Below are 21782 nucleotides of genomic sequence, written 5' to 3'. Positions count from 1 at the left end.
TTCATTTTGCTGGAGGCTTCTTCCTATTTAAAGGGGGGGTTTCCTTCCCACTGTCTCCAAAGGTTTTGCTCAAAGGGGGTTTTGTTTTTTTTATTATGGTCGGGTCTTTATCTTACAATATGAAGCGACTTGAGGCAACAGTTGTTTTGATTTGGCACTAAATAAATAAAATTGGATTCAATTAAAGCTTTTTGCAGCTGGACTAAAGCTGCTGTGCTGATCAGGTTTAAATAGAAAAAACAGAAAAACATCTGAAATCTATCTGAAAATTGGGGGTGTGTGGGGAGGCAAATTTCTCATGACACACACAGTATATACACAGAGTGTGAATGACAATGAAACACGCTCCTTTGCATCGAGCCCACATCAGCATTCCTGAGCCCGGAGTCCTATTAGTCCCACTGTGATAGACAGCTGCCCCTCCTAATCCCCCATCACTCTCACACACACTCACTAGCACTGCACACACTGCAACATGCTCACTCAATTAAAGTCTGGCCTTCCACCCTTTCTGGAAACTGTCAGAGGGTGTTGCACCACCATATCTGCGTGAGCACGCGTCTGTCTGTGTGCATCGTGTGGTGTGTCAGTAAGTGACAGTGACACACGATGAAAATGTGTGTGTGCGTACCAGGAAGCACCGTCAGCTAAAAGAAAAACCTGAGGACACATTAAAATACCGAAATCTGTTCCACACTTGAGCATTTCCTAAAACTAGTTTCAAACAACTAAATCCAGAGTTATGGTAAAAAATATGTATTAGTGCTGTCAATAAATTGAAAAATTAAGTAATTAATCTCACAATTTTCTGTAATCAATTGCGAGGAAGTTAAGCTTGTAACTGACATTTATGCAATATAATGAAGTAAATGTAGAATAAACACAAAGAATGTGTTTTGTACATGCTTTGTCTCTAGGGGCCACCGTAAATATACTTTTATTTATTCACTCCACATAAAATGTAATAAATAAATTATAAAATACAAAAACCAACTATTCACATTTCAACTTTTAACTATTTAAATTTTCAGCTTTTTCCTTTTAAACAAATTTAAAGTGAAACAACACAAAACACTGCAAACCACAACACAATTAAATATAAATTAAGACATGCAAAAGAAAAAGAAGATGCATATTCTCTGTCATATGGACCTGGGATGATTTTTTTGGGAGAGTGTTTTCCTGCTTGGAATTGCATAGATAGGATTCACTGCATGAATAAACTTTCTGAATCCTTTATCGTCCACAACTGAAAATAATTGTGGATGATTACTATAATAATAATAATGATAATAACTATACCTTTCTGATGTGACGATGTTGTCTGTTGTTGTTGTCCCTGGCTCTCTTTCTCTCTCTCTCCCTCCCGCTCAGTTCCTGTGCTACTGTGAGTGTAACTACTCCCCACCCCCCACCCCACCCCGCTCAGTGCAAGCACACAGCTCACGTGCGGCGTGAAGTGAAAAAAAGGGCGTAAAGACATGTAGTTGTAAAAAGAGAGAGGGTGAGAGAAAAAACAAACAAAAAAAACCGGCTCGTGTCGTTCACTTCAAAGAGTCGGTTCTAAGAGCCGTTGGAGCAGCCTTTCAACGCCTCTCTCTGTCTCTCGCTAGCAAAGTTGACCCAGACAACAAAGTTAAGCTAGTTTTCAGCTACGAGCCCGACACGAACCCGACGTATCAGCCAGAGGTCCCTTTACTACGGTTCGGAGCCGCGGACCTGTTTTATATACGCGAGGAATAGTTTTCTATACGAGATCGCTGCAAAAAGTGCAGCCTTACCTAATGTCCACCTGCTGTTACTCATTTATATTAAAATTTAAACATCTGGTTGGTGTTGGTGTGGAGAGTAACCTTCAGTAATAGTAATAAATCACACAGCAATAGGACATTCATGAAGTTGTAAAATTCATGATAATATATTAAGTAATCCAAAGTATTCAGAATACGTTACTCTCATTGAGTAACGTAACAGAATATGTTACAAAATACATTTCGGGTAATGTAATCTGTAATCTGTAGTGGAATACATTTTAACAGTAACCTTCCCAACACTGTGCACACTCAGTTGTCATATTCAGCAGAATATTTCACTGAATTTCACACATATGTAACAAAGTAAATACAATCTGAAATTTTGTTAAAATTGCGTACTTGAAGTATGTGCAACAGAATAATTAGCAACAAACTCTGTAAAGGAAAAGGATTGTGATGTTATTTCTCATCAAAGTCTGTGCTTCCATAAACTGGACACCTTTGGGAACAATCAGGGATTTTCATAAAAGTCTGTGTTTTCCTTCTTCTTTGTACGACTGGATCCAGTCCATCCACCGCTGCTTCCACAACACCTGATCAGCCTGAGCAGATAAAGTGCTTTCTACTAGTCCTGTTCACTCAGTCACACACCTTCATTTATTCATGCATCTCTTTGAGTCGTTCTCCAGCTGTCCTTCGTGCTTCTCTGTAGAGCCTGAGTGAGGCAGAAGCTGGGTTCAGTGTTTTGACTGTGCTACAAAGGCCCTTGTTTTCAGTACTGTTGTATGGACACAGGTCAGCCATGCATTGTTTGCTATCCCACTCTGAGCTGGGAGGTAGCTTTGTTAAACTACATATGTCCAGTTTTGGTTGGTTTCCACCTTTTATTGTTTCTTTTTCAGAGTAAAGTCAATCCATTCAATAAGACGCTCTTATCTGTGATTGATGGCACAGAGAGCCGAGGAAAGTCTGTGTGTGAAAAGTCAGCGCTGCTGTGTTCTTGATCGGTTACAGAGGTGGTCTGTTTTTCAACACATGTAAATGTTGTTGAAGATCTCCGTGCATCTTCCCGTGTCGGGGTTGAACTGAGACTGCCTTGATCCAAACCAGCCCAGCTCAGCCGTGTGTGACATGCGCAGTGATGAAGGAGACCAAATTCAAACACTGATAAAGTGAAATTCTAGGTTCCCTGGTGGCACTTTGACCCATATAGTCTAATATGTATGCTAAGCCCCTCACTCCTTACACCCTGATTGGAATTTGATTAGCAGCACATCCAGAGGAAGCCTGTGGGCCGGTCTCATCGAGCAGCACTTTGACTGGTGGAAACCACTGGGTGGAATCCAGATGTGGGCCGGTGGATCCAATCATCAAAGTCCCACCAGGTGAAGGAGACAAGATCCTTTTACCTGTGCTGGCAGGATGTTGCACTAGCTAGCAAGTTAGTGTTCAGGGTCAGCTGAGTATAATGCTGGACTGTCACATGTATGCACTTCCAGCTCACTGACCACTTCAAAGCTTTTCAGTCGTCAGTGAACATAGTTTGTTAACTGCTATGTTTTCCATCTGTGATGGTGAGAAGCCAATCAATGTGCTTTGATCTTCAATGGAAATTTGTGGACTGGATACACTGAAAAAAAGGGATTGGCCAACTCTTGGATTTACGTAAGCATCTTGCGTGTATTTAACATAAGTGCCTCATGCTTTAAAGTTAAGTGTAACTATATAGTGTAGAAACTACATGACATGCAGAGAGGCTAGATTAAATTGTTCATATCATGTTCGAGTGAAGTAAGTCAATAACTTTCAGTCCCGTATGCTTTGGATCGTGGTTTTAGAAAGGCATCCATCTCAGTCAAATCGAGTTGCCTCCACTACTTTTTTTGGTATACTGAAAAAAGTAAATTGGGTGTTTGTTACCTTAAAAAAGTCTAACTTGTAATTTAAACACAATAATTTCATGCTTCTATGAACGTAATTAAATCATGAAGGATCTGTACGAAATTCAACAACTTAATTTGTCCTTGTTGAGATGACATGATACAATCTAGTAAGAGTGGTTAGTTGCTAAACGCATGAAATTCACAAGATTGCACGAGATGTCAAACTTTAGGAAAATCACAAAACGTACAAAAAATTCTGCATCAAGCCTTGAAATCATAGATTTCCTTTGTTAAGTCTGGATTGGTGGCATGGTGGTTGGTGCTGTTGCGTCACAGTAGAAGATCCTGGGTTCAAATCCACAATCTGGCTAGTTTGCACTGGTTTCTCTCTGGGTATTCTGGTTTCTTCCCACAGTTAAAAGTCGTGCAGTTGTTAGAGTTAGGTTAATTGATGATTCTAAATTACCTCTCAATGTAAGTGCAAATGGTTGTTTGTGACAGACTTGTGAGTTGTCTAGGGTGTACCCTGCCTAACAATTCACGGTTATTTCCCAGCCCCCCTGCAACCGCTTCAATCGCGTTTTATGAACACAAAATGCACATGTTTATTGAATATGAAAAAGTTGTGTTGATTGAACACAATTGTTTAAGTTTCTGCCAAAGCAAAACATTTGTGTGCAACCAATGTCCACTATTGAATCAAGTAAATCCAACATGGCCTTTTTTTCAGTGTACAAAGATAAGAAACAAAGTCCTTTTGGAGCATCAGTGATGCTGATGTGTTCTGATTTGTACGTCAGAGGGGAACGTGGACTGTGACAGAGGTCCTCTGTAATTCTGTAGTGTTGCCGTCAGTCTGCTCTGGTCCTTTAAATGATCTTAAAACAGAAAACTTGTAAAGACAAAGGCTCCTAAAGGCACCAAAGTTTCTCTTTAAATGGTTTGTGGAAAAAGCAGCAGTCACAAAATTCAGGTTTTATTTCTCTGTTACAAACAAACTTAATTATTTATCACCACCATTGAATGAGTCTGGTCTATAATAACTTTAACCACTATTTAAATCACAGAAACCTCATGTTCACAAGTGTAAACTACATATTTGAACAGTTTTAACAACAGGAAGCAGATCTACATAGTAAAATTAGGGACTACATTTATCATCCTTTTATGAATCAGTGTTTCACTGAAATATTTGGTGAATGGTTTCAGCTCTTTTAAATGAGATACCAAAAAGTAGAGTGATGCTACTGGTTCATGTTAGATGTTACATCTCCAGGTGTGTGAGCCGTTAATGACTGCATGGTGACTAAATACACGTGTTTAACAAGTGTCAGAACTATTATCACCCAGTTTGTCTCCCAGTTTCCCATATGGAAAAGAAATAGTAAAAACTTATATGTGATTACTCATGAAAGTGGCCACTTTCTCATTACTTTCATACATTGTTTTAGTAAGTTTCCAAAACATACAAGTTTCATTATATAATTTTTCAAGGGATCTTATATCTGTTTTCACTCTTATATGCTTTTCATACAAGTTTCACACAAGTTTGAAACACTGTAGAAATAGTCAACTGGTGAAGAGCTCAAATCTGCTACAACTCAAATTCAAGAAAGTTGGAAAAGAGTAACAGTGCTGTAGAAAATGTAAATAAAACCAAAATGACTTGTAACAGTTGTCACATAAAGAATATTAATTAAATCTTACAAAGAGAAAACTCAGTTTTTTAAAAAGTTTATTGACCCTTCCGATGAAATAACACAAAGAAATATTCATTTGCATAATCATTTTCATTTGCTACATCTAGAATTTTTGGGGGGTAACTTATTTCCTAAAAATATATTATGTAATTTATTTAGAGAAATGCAGACGTATTGTTTTGTTTGTTGATGTTTTAATGGACTGAAGCAAACTCTGACATTCCCCACATAGCAGACAGGTCTGGCCCGGATCTGGCATCAAGCCGGCACTGCTGACTGACTGGTGTCATGGTTTATGTCAACCAGATGTGGGCCAGGTCTGGCAATGATGCACTATTTATGTTCCTGTTTTCCCATTTTAGTTAGAAGACCCAAATGCCATGTTGCAATACTATACTGCTATGGTAGCCAACGTTTCAAATTCAGGTTTGAACAGAGTTTCTCGTTATGAGCACTGAGTACACCTGTGCAATCAGCAGCTGGTCCATCCAGATCCCATCCATGCAGAAACGTACATACATGTTTCACAGCGACAGAGGTTTGATGTGTGTGAATGACTAAATGTAGTGTTTGGGGTCCTTAGGGACTAAGTAAAGCGCTATTCAAATACAGGCCATCTCAGGCTCGCCTCCACAGTGTCCCGTTCTCCCGTCTTCCTCCCCTCGTTGACAGCCAGTCGCAGCAGATGGCCCCGCCCCTCCCTGAGCCTGGTCCTGCCGGAGGTTTCTTCCTGTTTAAAGGGAGTTTTTCCTTCCCACCCTGACCAAGTGTTAGCTCATAGCGGCTCATCTGATTGTTGAGGTACTCTCTGTATTATTTTAGGGTTACAATATAGATATAAATACTAGTCACCTTGAAGATTTTAATTTTAAATAAATCTAAAAACTGAACGTGGGGTTTGGTGTGTGTCCCTTATTACGGTTATTTCAACAATTCAACAATTTATTCAACAACATGTAAAGTCACAGTGCTGACTGGTAACTAAAACAGGATCTGCCAGTTACAGGAAATGACATCGTGTCATTTTATTGTAATTATTTTATTTATAAGATCTTGAAACATTACATCTGTTTTTTGTTTTTTTTGTTTCCACAAAATACCTGGTGCTGAGGCCAAACGATATATAATTCAGTGTCTATCAGATATATTTTAATTTGCATAGAGTTATTATAAAAATTGCACAAAAAGTCTATAAAATATAAAAGATTTCTCTTTTATAGACTTTTTTGCCTCCAAGCAGCAGTGCTGACATCTTTGCAGCTTTAGCCAAAGTAACAATAAGACAGAGGAAAGTTTTCTTATCATTTAGGAAAATATTTCTGTTGAAGAATGAACTCACATGTCTCAATGCACATTTTACATTGGCATGAATAAGGCTACGTTCACACTGCAGGCGAAAGCGCATCAAATCCGACTTCTTTGACCCTCTGCGACACATATCCGATCATGGTGACAGTGTGAACGGCACAAATCCGATATTTTCAAATCCGATCTGGGTCACTTTCGTATGTGGTCCTGAATCAGATACATATCTGATGTTTTAGAAAGCGACTGCTGTTTGATGGTCACGTCGCATTAAATCCGTCTTTTACGTCACTGACACAAGACAGACGCCAATTATCAGCGCCCGATAAGACATTGTGAACGCTTCCTGGCCCTCCAGTGAAACTGTTGGGAAGACAACGTTTCACTGGTGAACATTTTATTTGTTCTGTATAATCTGCAGATTCTGACAGAAATCTGCAGCTATCCTTTGAAGCACCGCTCCTCTAAAACAGCAATAAGGATCATTATTAAATTATCTACATTATTATGTAAATAACAAAATAACTTAAAGCAAAAACTGGGAAACGTGAAGTCCGAAGTCTTTATATTAACGTCCATCAGTCAAACATACTGTTGCTCTGGGTCTAAACAGAGCGCGTTGTGTGTGACGTCTTCTTTTGCGCATGCGGCCGCTTTGAGCGTTCACACTAGAGCGCGTTTGCTGTCACATTTTATTTGTAGTGTGAACGAGCAGACAAAAACATCGGATTTGATCAAAAAATCGGAATTGAGCATTAAGACCTGCAGTGTGAACGTAGCCTAAGACAATGAAAGAAGGAAATATGACCTACACTGGCACTTCTCATTGCACCTTTAACCAACACAAATGAATTACAGTTTGTACCTGGATGCTTGTGGGAGACCTCTGAATCTGCTAATGCTAGTTCTTCCAGTTTGGGGTCACAGCCTTTAACACTTATACTGTTTAACCTGCTTCCCATGGCTCCATCAGACCTCGGTACCTGTAGATCTCCTACATATGTGTTTCTGGCTTTTAAATAACTTTGTCTTCAGTCCTGATTGAAGGCGCATCATACATGTGGTATTTGTTCAAAGTGGCATGGGGATGTTCCTGGTAGGGACGCTGCAGGTCACTGATGCATGTTCACTGGAACACTTGGTGCACTGTAGATGGCTTTGAAGTTGACTTGTGATGTTTTTCCCACCAACACTGGATTCAAGCACTCCTGCAGCCATGTGTGTGCCACTGTGTCACTGACTTGGAGCTTGGCTGCTGTGAGTGGGCTGTAGCTCAGCAGGTGGAGGTGATCCAGTCCTGGCTGCTCCGGTCTGGGTATCCTTGAGCAAGAACCCCAAGCTGCTCTGTGATGCAGAAGGACCGACACGGCTCTGAATGCTCACTTTCAGCTTTTTTACTTATTCACACAGCCGTGCTGTCAGCTCTCGCTGCTCCAGCTCTCTGCCGCTCAGACCTCCTCTCGCATCCAGCCGCTGCTGAAGCAGGGAAGGCACGATTAGATGATGTTTGCCCTCCCTGACACCACACCCCGAACCCGCTGCTTCGAGCCACCAACCACACCCCCCAACAGTGAATATTACATGGAAGCTCCTGGGTGTATAAAGAAGTGCGAGGCCACACAACTCCTATAAAGGATGAAAATGGTAAAATTGTGCTTTAACTTAGATTGCATTTAAATGTCAAATATATAAGTAGACTTTTTGTGTATTAGCAATATTAATTTGAAATATCTTCTACAAGACAGAACCAAGACTTGTTTATACACACAAAGCCTCCCTGTGTGTGTGTCTGCACTGAGCTTGTCATAGTCAGCCGTGTGTACCTGCAGTGTCACAAGCTTTGTGTAGGGTCTGATTGAATTGGGCACAAAGGCAGATTTACATATGTTTGCAACTGTTACAGGGGTTAGTGAATATCATGTAGCAGATCTACGGGGAGCTGGCAGCCAGTGGACTTGCATCACACTCTGAATCCTAAACAGTCTCCTCTCTGCACTGGACTCACTGCTCTATTCTCCTCTGAATGAACACGGCTTCTGTCTTGCTTGCTCTGGCTGTGCCTCTCTCCTGCCGACGTTTTTGTTCTGTAACTATCGTCGCACACACACTCATTGACACACATACGGCTCGGGTCGTGGAGTATCCCCGCACGGCCGGTGAGGGACTGGGAGTGTCGGGCAATCTCTGCTCAGCCGAGTGTTAAATTAGATTCTGTTGCTTCTGTGTGTGTGTGTGTGTGTGTGTGTGTGTGTGTGTGTGTGTGTGTGTGTGTGTGTGTGTGTGTGTGTGTGTGTGTGTGTGAGACACACTCGTTCATAACTCACTTACAGGGACTGGGTCACTGTCACACACACTGGTACTCACATCAGGAAAATGATCAGTAGTGTAAAGTCGTGCAGCTTTCCTCACGATGATGCTGATGCAGAGTCGTCCTGATCTCTTCTTCTTTCTTTAAACCCGTCTTGTCATCAGACAGAGGTGTTTCCTGACGATGTCACTGAGCCTACTTTATTCGACATAACAGATAAGAAGATATTTCCATGTAACGCTGATACTAAATAATTATGTTATTGGCTCCCTTGATCATAGCTTACTGTTACATGTGTGACTTGATGTGTGTCACTGACGCTTCACGTGTTTTTGTTATATTTCTGCAGCACATTTTTAAAACAGACTCATAAGGTGTTAAACAAAAAAGCAACATTTAAAAAAAAGCTCCAACAGAATTCAAATATTATTTAAAAAATTCAATGAAAACACAATTTTGTCTTAACTAGCAAAAAACAGCCAAACAATGCAAACAGGTTTGAAAAAAGATTTAACACAGGAGCCTTCAAAGGGCCATTTTGACTATAAATACTGTAAATCTGTTGAAAATACCCTCAGCTCATATTTTATGACCTAAAAAACTGAAGAAGGAGTTTGTTCATAAACAAGCAGCATGACTGCACGCTGGTTAGCACAGTGAAGCCATCCGGGGTTGGACTCCTCCACCTGTCTGGAGTTTGTGTTTCTTCCACATGAGCTTCCTCCCTGCAGCTGCTCGGGGTAACTGCTGTTTTAAATCATGTGAAGGGCTCTCTGTCTCTCTATGCTCGTCCGGGCGACCTGTCCAGGGTGTAGCTGACTTCTCACCCCACCACAGCTCGCTGGCTGACCTGAGCAGCCCTGACTGTGAAGAATAATCTAAGAAAATAAAGAGTGAAATGTGCAGACTGAAGAGGAGGCGTGTGGATAGCTCTGATGAAGAAGAGTCAGGTTTAGTTTCAAAATTTTATTATTGTAAAATCTATCGTACAATATAAAGCACCTTGAGGCAACTGTTGTTGTGACTTGGTGTAAATAAAACTGAAACAAACTGAAAATTCTCTGGACTCTACATGTCCTCACTTCTTACAGACAGGAACAAGTTTATGTATAAATCTTGACCAGAGAACCTTAAAATTGGATTTTTTAATTAATTGCATCTTTAATCATTTCCAACAGCTATAGAAACTGTCACGAGATTTATTCTAAAAGAAACTTCTTCAGCTGAGAGTCAGAGAGTAGAAACACACATGCTGCAGTTTTTACTTGCAAGGGCGCTCACACCAGAGTGGCCGCCCTGTGACGTGCGCGCTATGTTCTTGCACTTGTCTTTATTTATACACAAGAAGAGTAATACAACAATGAATATATTTGTTTAGTGGAATGTTGATACGTGAGCATGTGCATATGTGGTTGTGTATGTGTGTGCGTGTGCGGTTTGTAGGGGGTGAAACTGCTCGTTCAGCTCTTACTATCGCTGTGGGAAGAAACTGATCTGAAAAGAACAGAACAAGTTTCGTGGTGAACAACAACCTAAGTCATCAAAAGGTTATTATGCAGTATTCTATCAAACTTATATCATTAAAAAGCTTATACTGACTACTAAATACAATTTTATATTGACAGGAATGCTTACAATCATCATATTTCCAATTTTCCACCTGTGTTTGAATGAAACATTTGTACTTTGTACAGGGTGGGCCATTTATATGGATACACGTAATAACAGGGGAATGGTTGGTGATATGAGGGTGGCTGTAGCTCAGGTGGCAGAGCAGGTCAGCCACTAATCAGAAGGTCGGTGGTTCGATCCCAGGCTCCCCCCTGGCTGCATGCCAAATATCCTTGGTCAAGATACTAACCCCATGTTTGCCTACTGGTGGTGGTCAGAGGGCCCGGTGGCGCCAGTGTCCGGCAGCCTCGCCTCTGTCAGTGCGCCCCAGGGCAGCTGTGGCTAAATCACCAACCATTCCCCTGTTATTACGTGTATGTAGCTGCCATCACCAGTGTGTGAATGGGTGACTGACTGAATGTAGTGTGAAGCGCTTTGGGGTCCTTAGGGACTAGAATAGCGCTTTACAAATGCAGGCCATTTACCATTAAAGTCCTGTTTGTGGCACATTAGTATATGTGAGGGGGCAAACTCCTCAAGATGGGTGGTGACCATGGTGGCCATTTAGAAGTCAGCCATCTTGGACACAACTGTTTTTTCAATAGGAAGAGGGCCATGTGACACATCAGACTTATTGGTAATGTCACAAGAAAAACAATGGTGTGCTTGGTTTCAGCGTAACTTTAAATAAATAAATAAATAAATGGTTTTTTTTGGTTTGTTTGTTTGTTTTTTGTTTCTTGCTCACAAAATTGTAAAAACAAGAACAAAAAAGAAGACTTTGCATTCATCAGATCCTGTACAACGTTTAAAAAATAATTAGCACCAATTTCACTTATTTACACAGATTTTTAGTCATATACTGTAACATAGATTGTAAACTTTGACACCGATGCACTCTGTAGTGCATCGGTGTCAAACTCTGGCCCATGGGCCAAATTTGCCCCGCAGCCTAATTACATTTGGCCCGCTAAGCCATACCAAATTCCTATTAGAGCTGGCCTACTGGTATTATACAGCTAATATATATATTGTTTAGTATTAAGCTTTGTTTATTCAGTTTTTCAGCAAAACATGTCCATAAGAAAAGATTCATTCTTATATCTGAAGGAATAAATATATTTCAATAAATATTAACGTTAGACCGCGACTTTGTTCCAGTTTTGAATTTTGGCCCACTGTGTATTTGAGTTTGACACCCCTGCTGTAGTGCATAAAATTTAGGTGGATTCTTCAAACAAATCAATAATAAATATTTTAATAAAAGTAAATAATTTTGTAATTCTTTATGCCACAGTCGACGCAGCTATTACCAAAATCAAAGACAACAATCATGATACAGTGTTGATGCAGGGACAGTAAATGAAACACACACACACACACACACACACACTCTGAGCCATTTCTAAACTGTTATTTTAACATTAATGTTTGTAAACCCTTCATGCATTTAAAATCATGTTTATTTAAATTTGCTGTAAAATGTAACCAGACAGTGAGAGAGGGAGAAATATGTGAATGATGCAGAGACAGATGAATGGATGAAGGAAAAGAGCGACGGATGTATGATTGCACTGATAAGAGGAATCATTTACCAGGGCAATTTGTCGACAAGGATCTGGGGATGTGTCAGTGCGTCAGCGCCTCGGTCGCTTTGATGGATGATGGAAGTTCACTGACTCAAGCAGCCTTTCTCTCTCCCTTTGCCTCACCCTTTGCTTCTCCCTCAGACTACGTCCCTACTCCTCCATTATTACAGCAGCACAGCAAAGTGTGTGTGTGTGTGTGTGTGTGTGTGTGTGTGTGTGTGTGTGTGTGTGTGTGTGTGTGTGTGTGTGTGTGTGTGTGTGCATCACTCGTGTTGTGAGCTACTGTCAAATAGGCCCCACCTCTTTATTAAAAACTGTATTTTGTGTGGCACAATGTGTGGAACAAGGGAAGATACTTTGACACAGTATACTGACCTTAAATTAAAGCTGCTGTTACTGGTTTAGGGATCGATGGTAACAGTACGGTTAAGGTTTAGACAAGTAGACATTACAGTTGTTTAGGGTTAAAAGTAAAACACATAACCAACAATATCCAAGGTCTTTCTTTCATTACTATATAACTGCAGGCTAAAATTTAAAGGTCAAAAGAAGTGTGTGTGCAGATTTAACCTCAACATAAGAAAAGGGAGGAAAAAAATCGCATGTCTCCAAATAGAAGAAGCAAACTCAAATCTATTGTAATGGTAACCTGATGCCTTTGCAGCAGTTTTTATCTTCATCTGTGTATGAAAAGAATCAAAGGAAACTCTGAAACCAAACACAGGCATCTTCCAGAATGATGCCTGTGTCTGGTTTTGCCGCTGCCACCTGCAGTTTGTCCTGCAGTGTCATAGTCCTGTTTTCACTCTGTGTAAATAACGTTTTGACTGCCTTGGTTTATGATCACCTGACACTCTTATCTGTCCGATTTTGATGGGTCAGCGTTTTCTACCCTGTATTGCTGGTGCTCCTCGTCTCCTCGGGCGTCCTCAGCTGTGTCCTCCTGGGTGTGCACAGACCAGGGAGCAGAAGAAGGAGAAGAGCAGGTGTCAGGTGAAGCTCAGCTTGTTGTGGAAGTGGGGTCTCGCTGGTAAGCCATGCTGAGTGTTTCTGATTCCCTGTGCTCAGACAGCTTCCATGGAGGGGATGTTTTCTGCCAAACCCCTTCTTGGACATGCGAGGCCTGATTCTCTGAGACCGTGCTACCTCACGAGGGTCCATCCAGTTTCCCAGTGTTTGGCCCTCCACCAGGATTTAGGTCCTGAAGCTGGAGGATCTTCCCCCTCGCTTAGCATGGTGGTGTTTTATCTAAGGCTAATAAATTATTATTGCTGAACGATTTTATACTTTCCAAATATTAATTTTTTATTTCTTACTGAAATCTGAGCTGTGAGGCAGACTATTCATCCCTCATTGAACTTTTCCCGGATGGTTATTCCTTCATCACATGTGTGGTCATGGAGGAGGCCTCGCTGTGGTGTTTCGGGGCCAGGTCTCCTTTTTTTACCTTTGAACAGTGAACTACAATTCACTAGTCAACACAAGGGTTCCCAGAAGGATTTAGCAGAATTGAGCAGTTGGTGTTTGTCTCCTCCTTTGTTTAATGTCTAAATAGATTTTTCTTATCAAAGCTATTTTTTGATTGTGTAACAGGATGTATATGGTGATACCATAGTGAACCATCTGATGTATGCAGATGATTTAGTGATCTTCTCTCCATACAGTGCCGGCCTTAAACAGTTACTGAGGGTCTGCTCTCGATATGTTTTAGAGTTTGAAGAGTAATATTTTGATTGCCAGAAGTAGGGAAGACTTGTGTCTGTGTGGTACGGTTCTTAAAGTTATGAAATCTTAGGACATTATATATCTGATGATCTGTCTAATGATATGGACTCTTATAGACAATGCCACTTACTGTATGCACAGAGTAACATGCTGAGTCGTAAATGTGGTATGAGCCCCGCTCCACATGCAGACTGGGCTACACTGAATATCTGTGGAGAAGGCAGCATGTGGAGAGCCTTCATGTATATTTGTGATATTTTGGATTTTATTTCATTTGTTTTTCCCCTTCGTCTCTTGCTTTATTGAAGACATCTTTAATGCAGCTTTAATAAAGTGAACTAACTAAATGGTAAATTGACTGGTTCTTATATAGCGCTTTTCTATCCAGAGCAATCAAAGCACTTTACACAACTTGCATTATTCACCCATTACATGATTTTCAATCATATATCTCTTTTAACCCCCAATATGCTTCTCAGCTTCCTGAATAGGTGACTGGACTCATTAAAATTTGGATCGCTGACAGCTTTCTCTGAATGAAGATTAAACAGAAGTACGTCTGTGTGCCTCGGACAGATTTGTGTAGTGAGAGTCCCCTCAGGTTGTTTGTTGAGTCGTCTGTCAGGAATCTCGGGGTAACTCTCAACTCTCACTATGGATCAAATCTCTGGTTCACTGTTGTCTTATCATCTAAGTTAACTACCATTGTGTCGTGCTCTGAACTGAACATGCTCTGAATCATTATTCATGCACTTCTTTCATCACATCATTGTTTACTCGTGTAACCAAAACTGCTGAGAACATCTGTAGGTTGACCACACCGCTGCTGCGAGGCTTCTGACCAAATCAGTGGTCAAATGTCAGTGTTGAAGAAAATACACTACTGTTCAAAGGTTTTAGAACAGCCCAGTTTTTCCAGTTATTTATCGCAATTCAAGTCGTTCAAGTGATGAACAGCTTGAAATGGTACAAAGGTAAGTGGTGAACTGCCAGAGGTTAAAAAAGAAGTAAGTTTGCCCAAAACTGAAACATAATGTACATTTCAGAATTACACAAAAAGGCCTTTTTCAGGGACAACATGGGTTAACAATTTAATCTGTTCTGCAGCAATGGAGGTTGCTCAAGCCTTGAAAGCTGGTGCTACTAATTCCTACAGGTGTTCCAACTTTTCTGGATTAATTGCAGCCCTATCTGTCTGCATAAAGCAGTGTTGAACACACTGTGGTACCAGACCCTCGTCAGCATCAGCTGAACAGTATCGTACTGCAGAAAGTAGTGTTGTTGCAGAAATGGTGAGAAAAAGGCAATTAACAATGGAAGAGAGACCGACCATCATAACACTTATAAATGTGGGTCTGTCCTACAGAGAGACTGCAAAGAAAGTCAAGGTGTCAGTGAGGCCAGTTTCCTTCTGCACTCAGAAACAAACTGTGACAGGAAGAGGTCTGCAAGCCTGAAACTGAATCAGAGGACAAGTTTCTGAGAGTTAACAGCTTGTGTGATGGCGGCTCACAGGACAACAGCTTCAAGAAGCTCAGTCGTGGTCGTAGTGAGAAAGTCTCAGTTTCAGCTGTGAAGAGAAGACTTCAAGCTGCAGGTTTGACAGTATGAGCTGCAGCAAGAAAGCTCGATGTCAGAATAAGACGAAGAGGCTTGGCCCTAGTCGTGGCACATACCAGACCAACTGACATGGATTGCCTGAGTTTAAGAATTTGATTGGACAGTTTAACATCACACATCGTCACAACACTAATAAACTGAAAATAAACTGGCATTTCTACAGCGCTTTTCTAATCTTAGTCAAAGTGCTTTAGATAACCTGTACATTCATCGAGCACATCGTCCTCTGGACTTGAGGACACTTCAAGGCTCCTGTACAAATCTTTTGACCATTGTTGACACTTTGGATACCTTTCAATGACGCCACCATGACTCAAAAATGAGTATGTTAAAAAACATCCACTCTTAATAATGTCTTTTCTGCCCTTATCCACACAGGGTAACCAAGAGGCCCCGGCTCCCCCTGAAGCTATGGCTCAACCTTTCCCACAAGCCCAGTATCCACCTCCTTCACAGAACGGGATTCCTGCTGAGTATGCTACACCCCACACCCACCCACCGGCTGACTACACGGGAACAAGCACAGTGGGCGAGCATACCCTAACACTATACACGGCGACACACACACAGAGTGAGCAGCCAGGAAACGACAGCAGCACTCCAGCTCTTACTACTAACACAGTATCGGTGAGTCTGTATTCACACATTCCTGTGCATTAGTTATCTTTTCTATCACAATGAGCTTCAGCTCGCGTATAAGACTTCATTCATTTCTGGTTAACATAACACTTGAAGCGTGGATTGTTCTTCTGCCTCGTAATCCATCATCACAGAGGTGCTCTTAGAGGCAGGACTTCAACACACAACACTGTAAAAACCTACAGTTATGAACAATGTTCCCTTTAAGCTACGCAGGTGCGCAATTGCGCACTGCTGGCACGGTCTCTGCACACAGAAAATCTGTGTTGCGCACACAAAAAAAAATCTAACCTGAAATTAAAATTAAAACTTTAACGATCCTGTTTTGCAGTGTGAGTCAGTGACTGGCTGCTCCTGTATGGGATTAGAACGAGGCCACCTTATCCCACAGTCCAGCCAATTATGCGATTCACATTCGTATATACGCAGCTAATCAACGTCGTTGTCTGGCTATGACAGCGTCCTTATGTGCCGACATCGATGTTTTAGCGAGCAAAGCGGAACAACTGACGGACAAAGTGTGGACTTTATACCAGTTTTTAAATTGTTGATCGGCCGCGTAAAACCAGAGTTATGATAAAATATCTGCAATGTTTGTTTTTCTTCCTGAATACTGTCGTTGTTTATATTTACTGCAGGAAGAAACGGTAAAAACGAAAGCCTGTGAGCAAAAACAAACTCGGCGGTGCTTTGAGATGTGAGAGATTTGCGACGTTTAGCACAAATCTTGTGTAGTTAGTTCTCTGTTGTTCTCCTTCATCTCATAGTGGACAGAAATTATTCTTTGGAGTGAAACAAATAATTTGTGTGGCATCAGATTTGATGCAGAACAGCTGATTGTTCTGTAAATAGTTTAAAAAAAACGCTGCTGGTTGCATTTTAAAAAAATAGCTGCAAAAAACTTTGTTTGCATAACTCAGTTACTTTTTTGAAGAAGTAACTATATAATTAATTGCCCAACATTGGTCATTATATCCTGTATTTTGCAGACAAAGTTACAGACTCTCTCCCAGACCACAGACTCATAATACAAGTCAGAGCTTTATAAAAAAAGAAAAAATAAAGTTGTGTTTTCAAAATTGGAGTTCAAGTTATTTTTACTTCGAACAATGTTAACGTGCTACACAGGCCAATGACTAGATTTTTTTTTCACTGCAAGTGGGATAAAGCAGTTAATTAAAAGCAGTCTAACATAAATGCTGTAATTTGATTATTTTAATAAACCGTAACTTGGATGGATTAGATGCTGGCGTGACCACAGTGCACACGTCTGATGTTGCTCACAGTGGTCCAAGGGACGCTCAGGGAGTTTGTGTGTGAAAAATTAGAGGGAACATTGGTTATGAACTCTAGGCAGAGTGATCGTTTGTATATAAAAGTGAATGACAGTCTCATCTCCTGAACAGGAAATAAAGAATTTCATTAGTTAAGAAGCAATGCTTTTGTCCATGGAGTCAACCTGAAGGCAAAGCCAGCTAGCCAATGATGTAACCATTAACAGTCAACACAACCAAGTGAAGCTGATAACCAAGGTACATGAGAATGGACGTAAGGTTTAGACATCTGTAGTACGCTGTCTGGTATACACCCCATGGTTCAATGGCTTGTAACTGTAATAAATGTTTAGATCTCACATTGTTGTGGAGGTATTTGGTCCACGCTCCTTAATATCACTGAATTCAAACAGGAGGATTTCTGGACTTGGCCATTGCAACCCTTTGTTTCTTTTCTTTATCATTGTGAAGAGCTGCTGCTGTTCTTTAGATCATTGTCTTGTTGCATGATCGAATTTGGAAAAAGTTTTAGCTGTCAGCTTCACATTTGGCTCTAGAATACTTTGGTATACAGTTGAATTCATGGCCAGGATCATAAGCCCCAAGGCTCTGATACTGTAATTGGTTGGAACGAAAAGATTCATCTTTATAAATGAAAAATCTAAAGTATCGAGCAGCACGGTGGCACGGTGGTTAGCACTGTTACCTCACAGCAAGAAGGTCCTGAGTTCAATTCCACCATCAGGCCGGGGTCTTTCTGTGTGGAGTTTGCGTGGGTTCTCTCCGGGTACTCCAGCTTCCTCCCACCCTCCAAAGACATGCAGCTCATGGGGATAGGTTAACTGGATAATCCAAATTGCCAGTAGGTGTGAATGTGCGAGTGAGTGTGAGTGTGAATGGTTGTCTGTCCCTGTGTGTTGGCCCTGCGACAGACTGGCGACCTGTCCAGGGTGTACCCTGCCTCTCGCCCTATGACAGCTGGGATAGGCTCCAGCGCCCCCCGCGACCCTGAAAAGGATAAGCGGAAGCGAATTGATGGATGGATAAAGTATTGATTTCCACAACCGGGTCTTTAGATGCAAGTTTGATATTTATTTAAGCAGAGCCAAAGCATGTGCTAAAGAAGATATTAAAAACGTCTTGACACTGCACTTTTCTCTCCACTACATAATACGGACTGGCATAGCTAGACAAACATATCTTTTTAGATGATAAATCCCAGAGTGCTTATGTACTTATTTATGCTAGGTGTATTTCCCTAAATGTATCACCACTTATCTCAGAGCAGTGAAAGCAAAGCCAGTGGCAACTTGTCTAGCATACTAGTTTCCCATCACAGACCAAACACTCACATTGATGCAAACAGCCAGAAAAGGCTGCTGAGAGCTTTTGTTAGTGGAACAAACATCCACATGAAATGTGCTCTATCCTACAAATTCTGGTGGAATAAAGAGGAGAGTCGAGCACACTGCTAGAGGCACCAGCCAACTGAGACCACAAGATGGTAGTAATTCAAGAATACGGTAAACGAGCAGCGAGAGAAGCTACTGGACAATATGTCGTTTGAGATGGAATGAGAGAGATGACTGTCACTTTGGATTTAACCGATATCTGTTTTTAGATCTCACTGAACTAGCACTGCTTGCCATTAAACCCTGATGTGAAAAAAAGTCAACATAAAACGTAAAGATGACTTCAATTTTGCTGTTTTCACAACATATGTAAATATATGTAATGTAAAAGTAAATGCATGCAAAACAATAGCTAGTCACACATAAACACACACACAGATAGACTGGTGTCTCTATAAGCCATGTGCTGCATTTCAGCACAGACCTCCAAACATACACACATTCATGCAGTACTAAGGAAGTCCACACTATAGTTATGCACCACCACTTCCCACTGGTTACACAAGCAAATATTCAGGCCACTAAGCCTGGAGCATGGTGAGAAATGGTGTTAATATAAGGACAGTGCTGGCAGGATTGGGAAGAAATACACTCAAGGTTAGACATAGAAATACCAACCTTATACCAAAACTTTGCTACCTTTATTGTCAAAGATGTATTACAATGACTTACATTTTTGAAAAATGTAATGAAATGTTTTTGTTAAACCCGTTAAACAAAAGGTGGAAGTCTGCTCTCTATTGATTGTTTTACTTTTGCGAAAGAACATTGGACGAGGTGTTTAGGTATTGGTGTGTGTTTGGATGAATGAGGCTTGTAGTTAAAAGCACTTTGACTGCTCAGAGTAGAAAAACCATATATAAATATTAACTGAAACATAACAGATAATGTACACACTTGATATTTTTGAATTGGCATATTCCAGGTGACAAGGTTCTGAAAGACTCAGGCATCCTCTCATTCTCCAAGATTGTGTTAAACAATCTGGTCAAAAAGTCCACTGCCTCTCTCCTAGACATCTCCATAACTCCACAGGTATGTCATCTGGACCGACTACCTTTCCACACTTCCTGATTCACTCCATTCATTCTCCTCTCCATCTCGTTTTACTCATTCATCATCTCCTCAAAGGATGTGTTCTGTCTTCTCAACTCACTCTTGTCATTTTTTCACTATCTAGTGTCTTTAGTAGGGATGGGTATCGTTTAGGTTTTATCCGATACCGGTGCCAAACCGGTACTTTTGAAACGGTGCCGGTGCTTAAACGGTGCTCAAACCGGTGCTTAAAGAATGGAGAACACAAAATTGGTCCAAAAACCTCTCATGTTCAGCTGTTTTTTTGTAAAAAGATAACAATGTTAGCCTTTTCTGCAGCTATGGGGCATATATGGTATCACTCTTGGCTGGAAGCAGTGCTTAATCAATGGAAAAAACTCATGTTTAGCTGTTTCCCTCTTTTTCTTTGGTCATTTTAGCCTTTTTGGCCAGGGTGAAGGGAACATCTGTTCTATTGGTGGGTGAAGGGAACATGTTCTTGTTCTATTGTTTATGGTTACGTTACTTTTAACTGTTATCTTGAATGTTGTGTTTACGCCGTGGTGCAGCGTCACTGACAGTTGTTGTTTTGTAGAGAGAGTGCTGTACCATGAGTGACTTCTGTTGTGCTGTTGTTGAACCTTGAGGCATATTGTAGCACGGCAAGTGTTTTAATAAGGAGCTCCCCCTACCAGCTTGGGGTTAAATAACAAGCTCAATCTCTCTCTGTGAGCTTTTTTGATAAGATTTCTCCGCATGCCACAATGTAAAACATTGCAATTATATATTTTGAAAAAGAAATGTAGAGGTAGGAATTGCAATTAATATAAATAACATGACGCTAAGCATCGGCCAATGAATGTGAACTAACAACAAGGTCGCGGGTAATGCTGCGACCGTAGGAAAAAAACCCTAATATGAAGGTATTTTACTGTGCATTTTACAGTAATGTTCTGTTCGTCTAGAATATCATTAAAGTTACATAAATAGACTTTGGCTTCACATTTTGAATGTAAATTAACGTTAAATCACTGTAATGTAATACAACATAATTGTCATGATTACTAAATGTATCTGTCTGTACATATGCATATTTAGATTGTTAAAATACATTCACAAATGTATCATGATCTCACAAATATCTGTCCGTTATTTGAAAGATCGAATTCAAATGTAATGCTATGGAAAAGTATATAACATGATCCCTATAAGCTTGTGTTACATCACATAAGTATTATTATCGCTGCTAGTTAGGCCGTTCGTGGCTCAAGAGTTGGCAGTTCGCCTTGTGATCAGAAGACTGCCGGTTCAAGCCCCGGCTCGGACACTCTCCGTTGTTGTGTCCGTGGTCAGGACTCTTCACCTACCGACTACTAGTGATGGCCAAAGGGGCCGATGGTGTGATATGGCAGCCTCGCCTCTGTCAGTCTGTCCCAGGGCATGCAATCAATTATTATTCAAACCAACTGTTAACTGTATATTTCTGTACATTTACGTATTATGATTCATATTTCCACATTCATTGACCTTGTTTATAGGTAATTTCATTGTTTGATTGCGTAAAAATGTTCCTAATTTAATGTCTAAAAGCACTTGGAAAAGGCACAATCCCATGTCAAATTAGCACAACAAACTCTATTTTCATTACTGAAAATAACCGTATTTTTATGGGACAGTTATTTTCTGTTATTTCACGGTCGTATTTTGGCGCCCCAGCTGCCAGAAGATTGCCATTGTTTTACGATGTTTTTTGTAACAGTGTAGTTCACCTTACATACATTAATGTAATAACGTGGTTAGCCTACTCAACGTAAATTACTCAAGAACAACATTAAGCTACTCACGCAGAGAAGAACGGCTGCTGCTGCATCATCATCCGTCATCATGTCTGCTAGACTGGCAGGGCTAGGGGCCAGGACTCTCCTCT

The 21782-nt window shown here is 40.7% G+C and overlaps 1 protein-coding gene across 3 annotated transcripts in view; it reads left to right on the top strand.

Annotated features, from left to right (window-relative positions):
* Positions 1 to 21782, top strand: part of rbfox3a (RNA binding fox-1 homolog 3a) — a 611006-nt gene that overhangs the window by 482674 nt on the left and 106550 nt on the right. For all 3 annotated transcript variants that reach the window (XM_086272040.1, XM_086272037.1, XM_086272038.1), the window contains one exon: positions 15874 to 16122. In XM_086272040.1, coding sequence (XP_086128166.1) covers positions 15874 to 16122 — 249 coding nt within the window. The remainder of the gene's footprint in view (positions 1 to 15873; positions 16123 to 21782) is intronic.

This window comes from Aulonocara sp. 'chitande type north' Nkhata Bay, linkage group LG18 (assembly GCF_057382095.1).
Source record: "Aulonocara sp. 'chitande type north' Nkhata Bay isolate Kocher_YH1m ecotype deep benthic linkage group LG18, A_spYH_male_GT1.1, whole genome shotgun sequence".
NCBI lineage: Eukaryota > Metazoa > Chordata > Actinopteri > Cichliformes > Cichlidae > Aulonocara > Aulonocara sp. 'chitande type north' Nkhata Bay.
The sequence above is the reverse complement of the archived record's forward strand: the minus strand, read 5'-3'. Positions and strand labels throughout refer to the sequence as shown.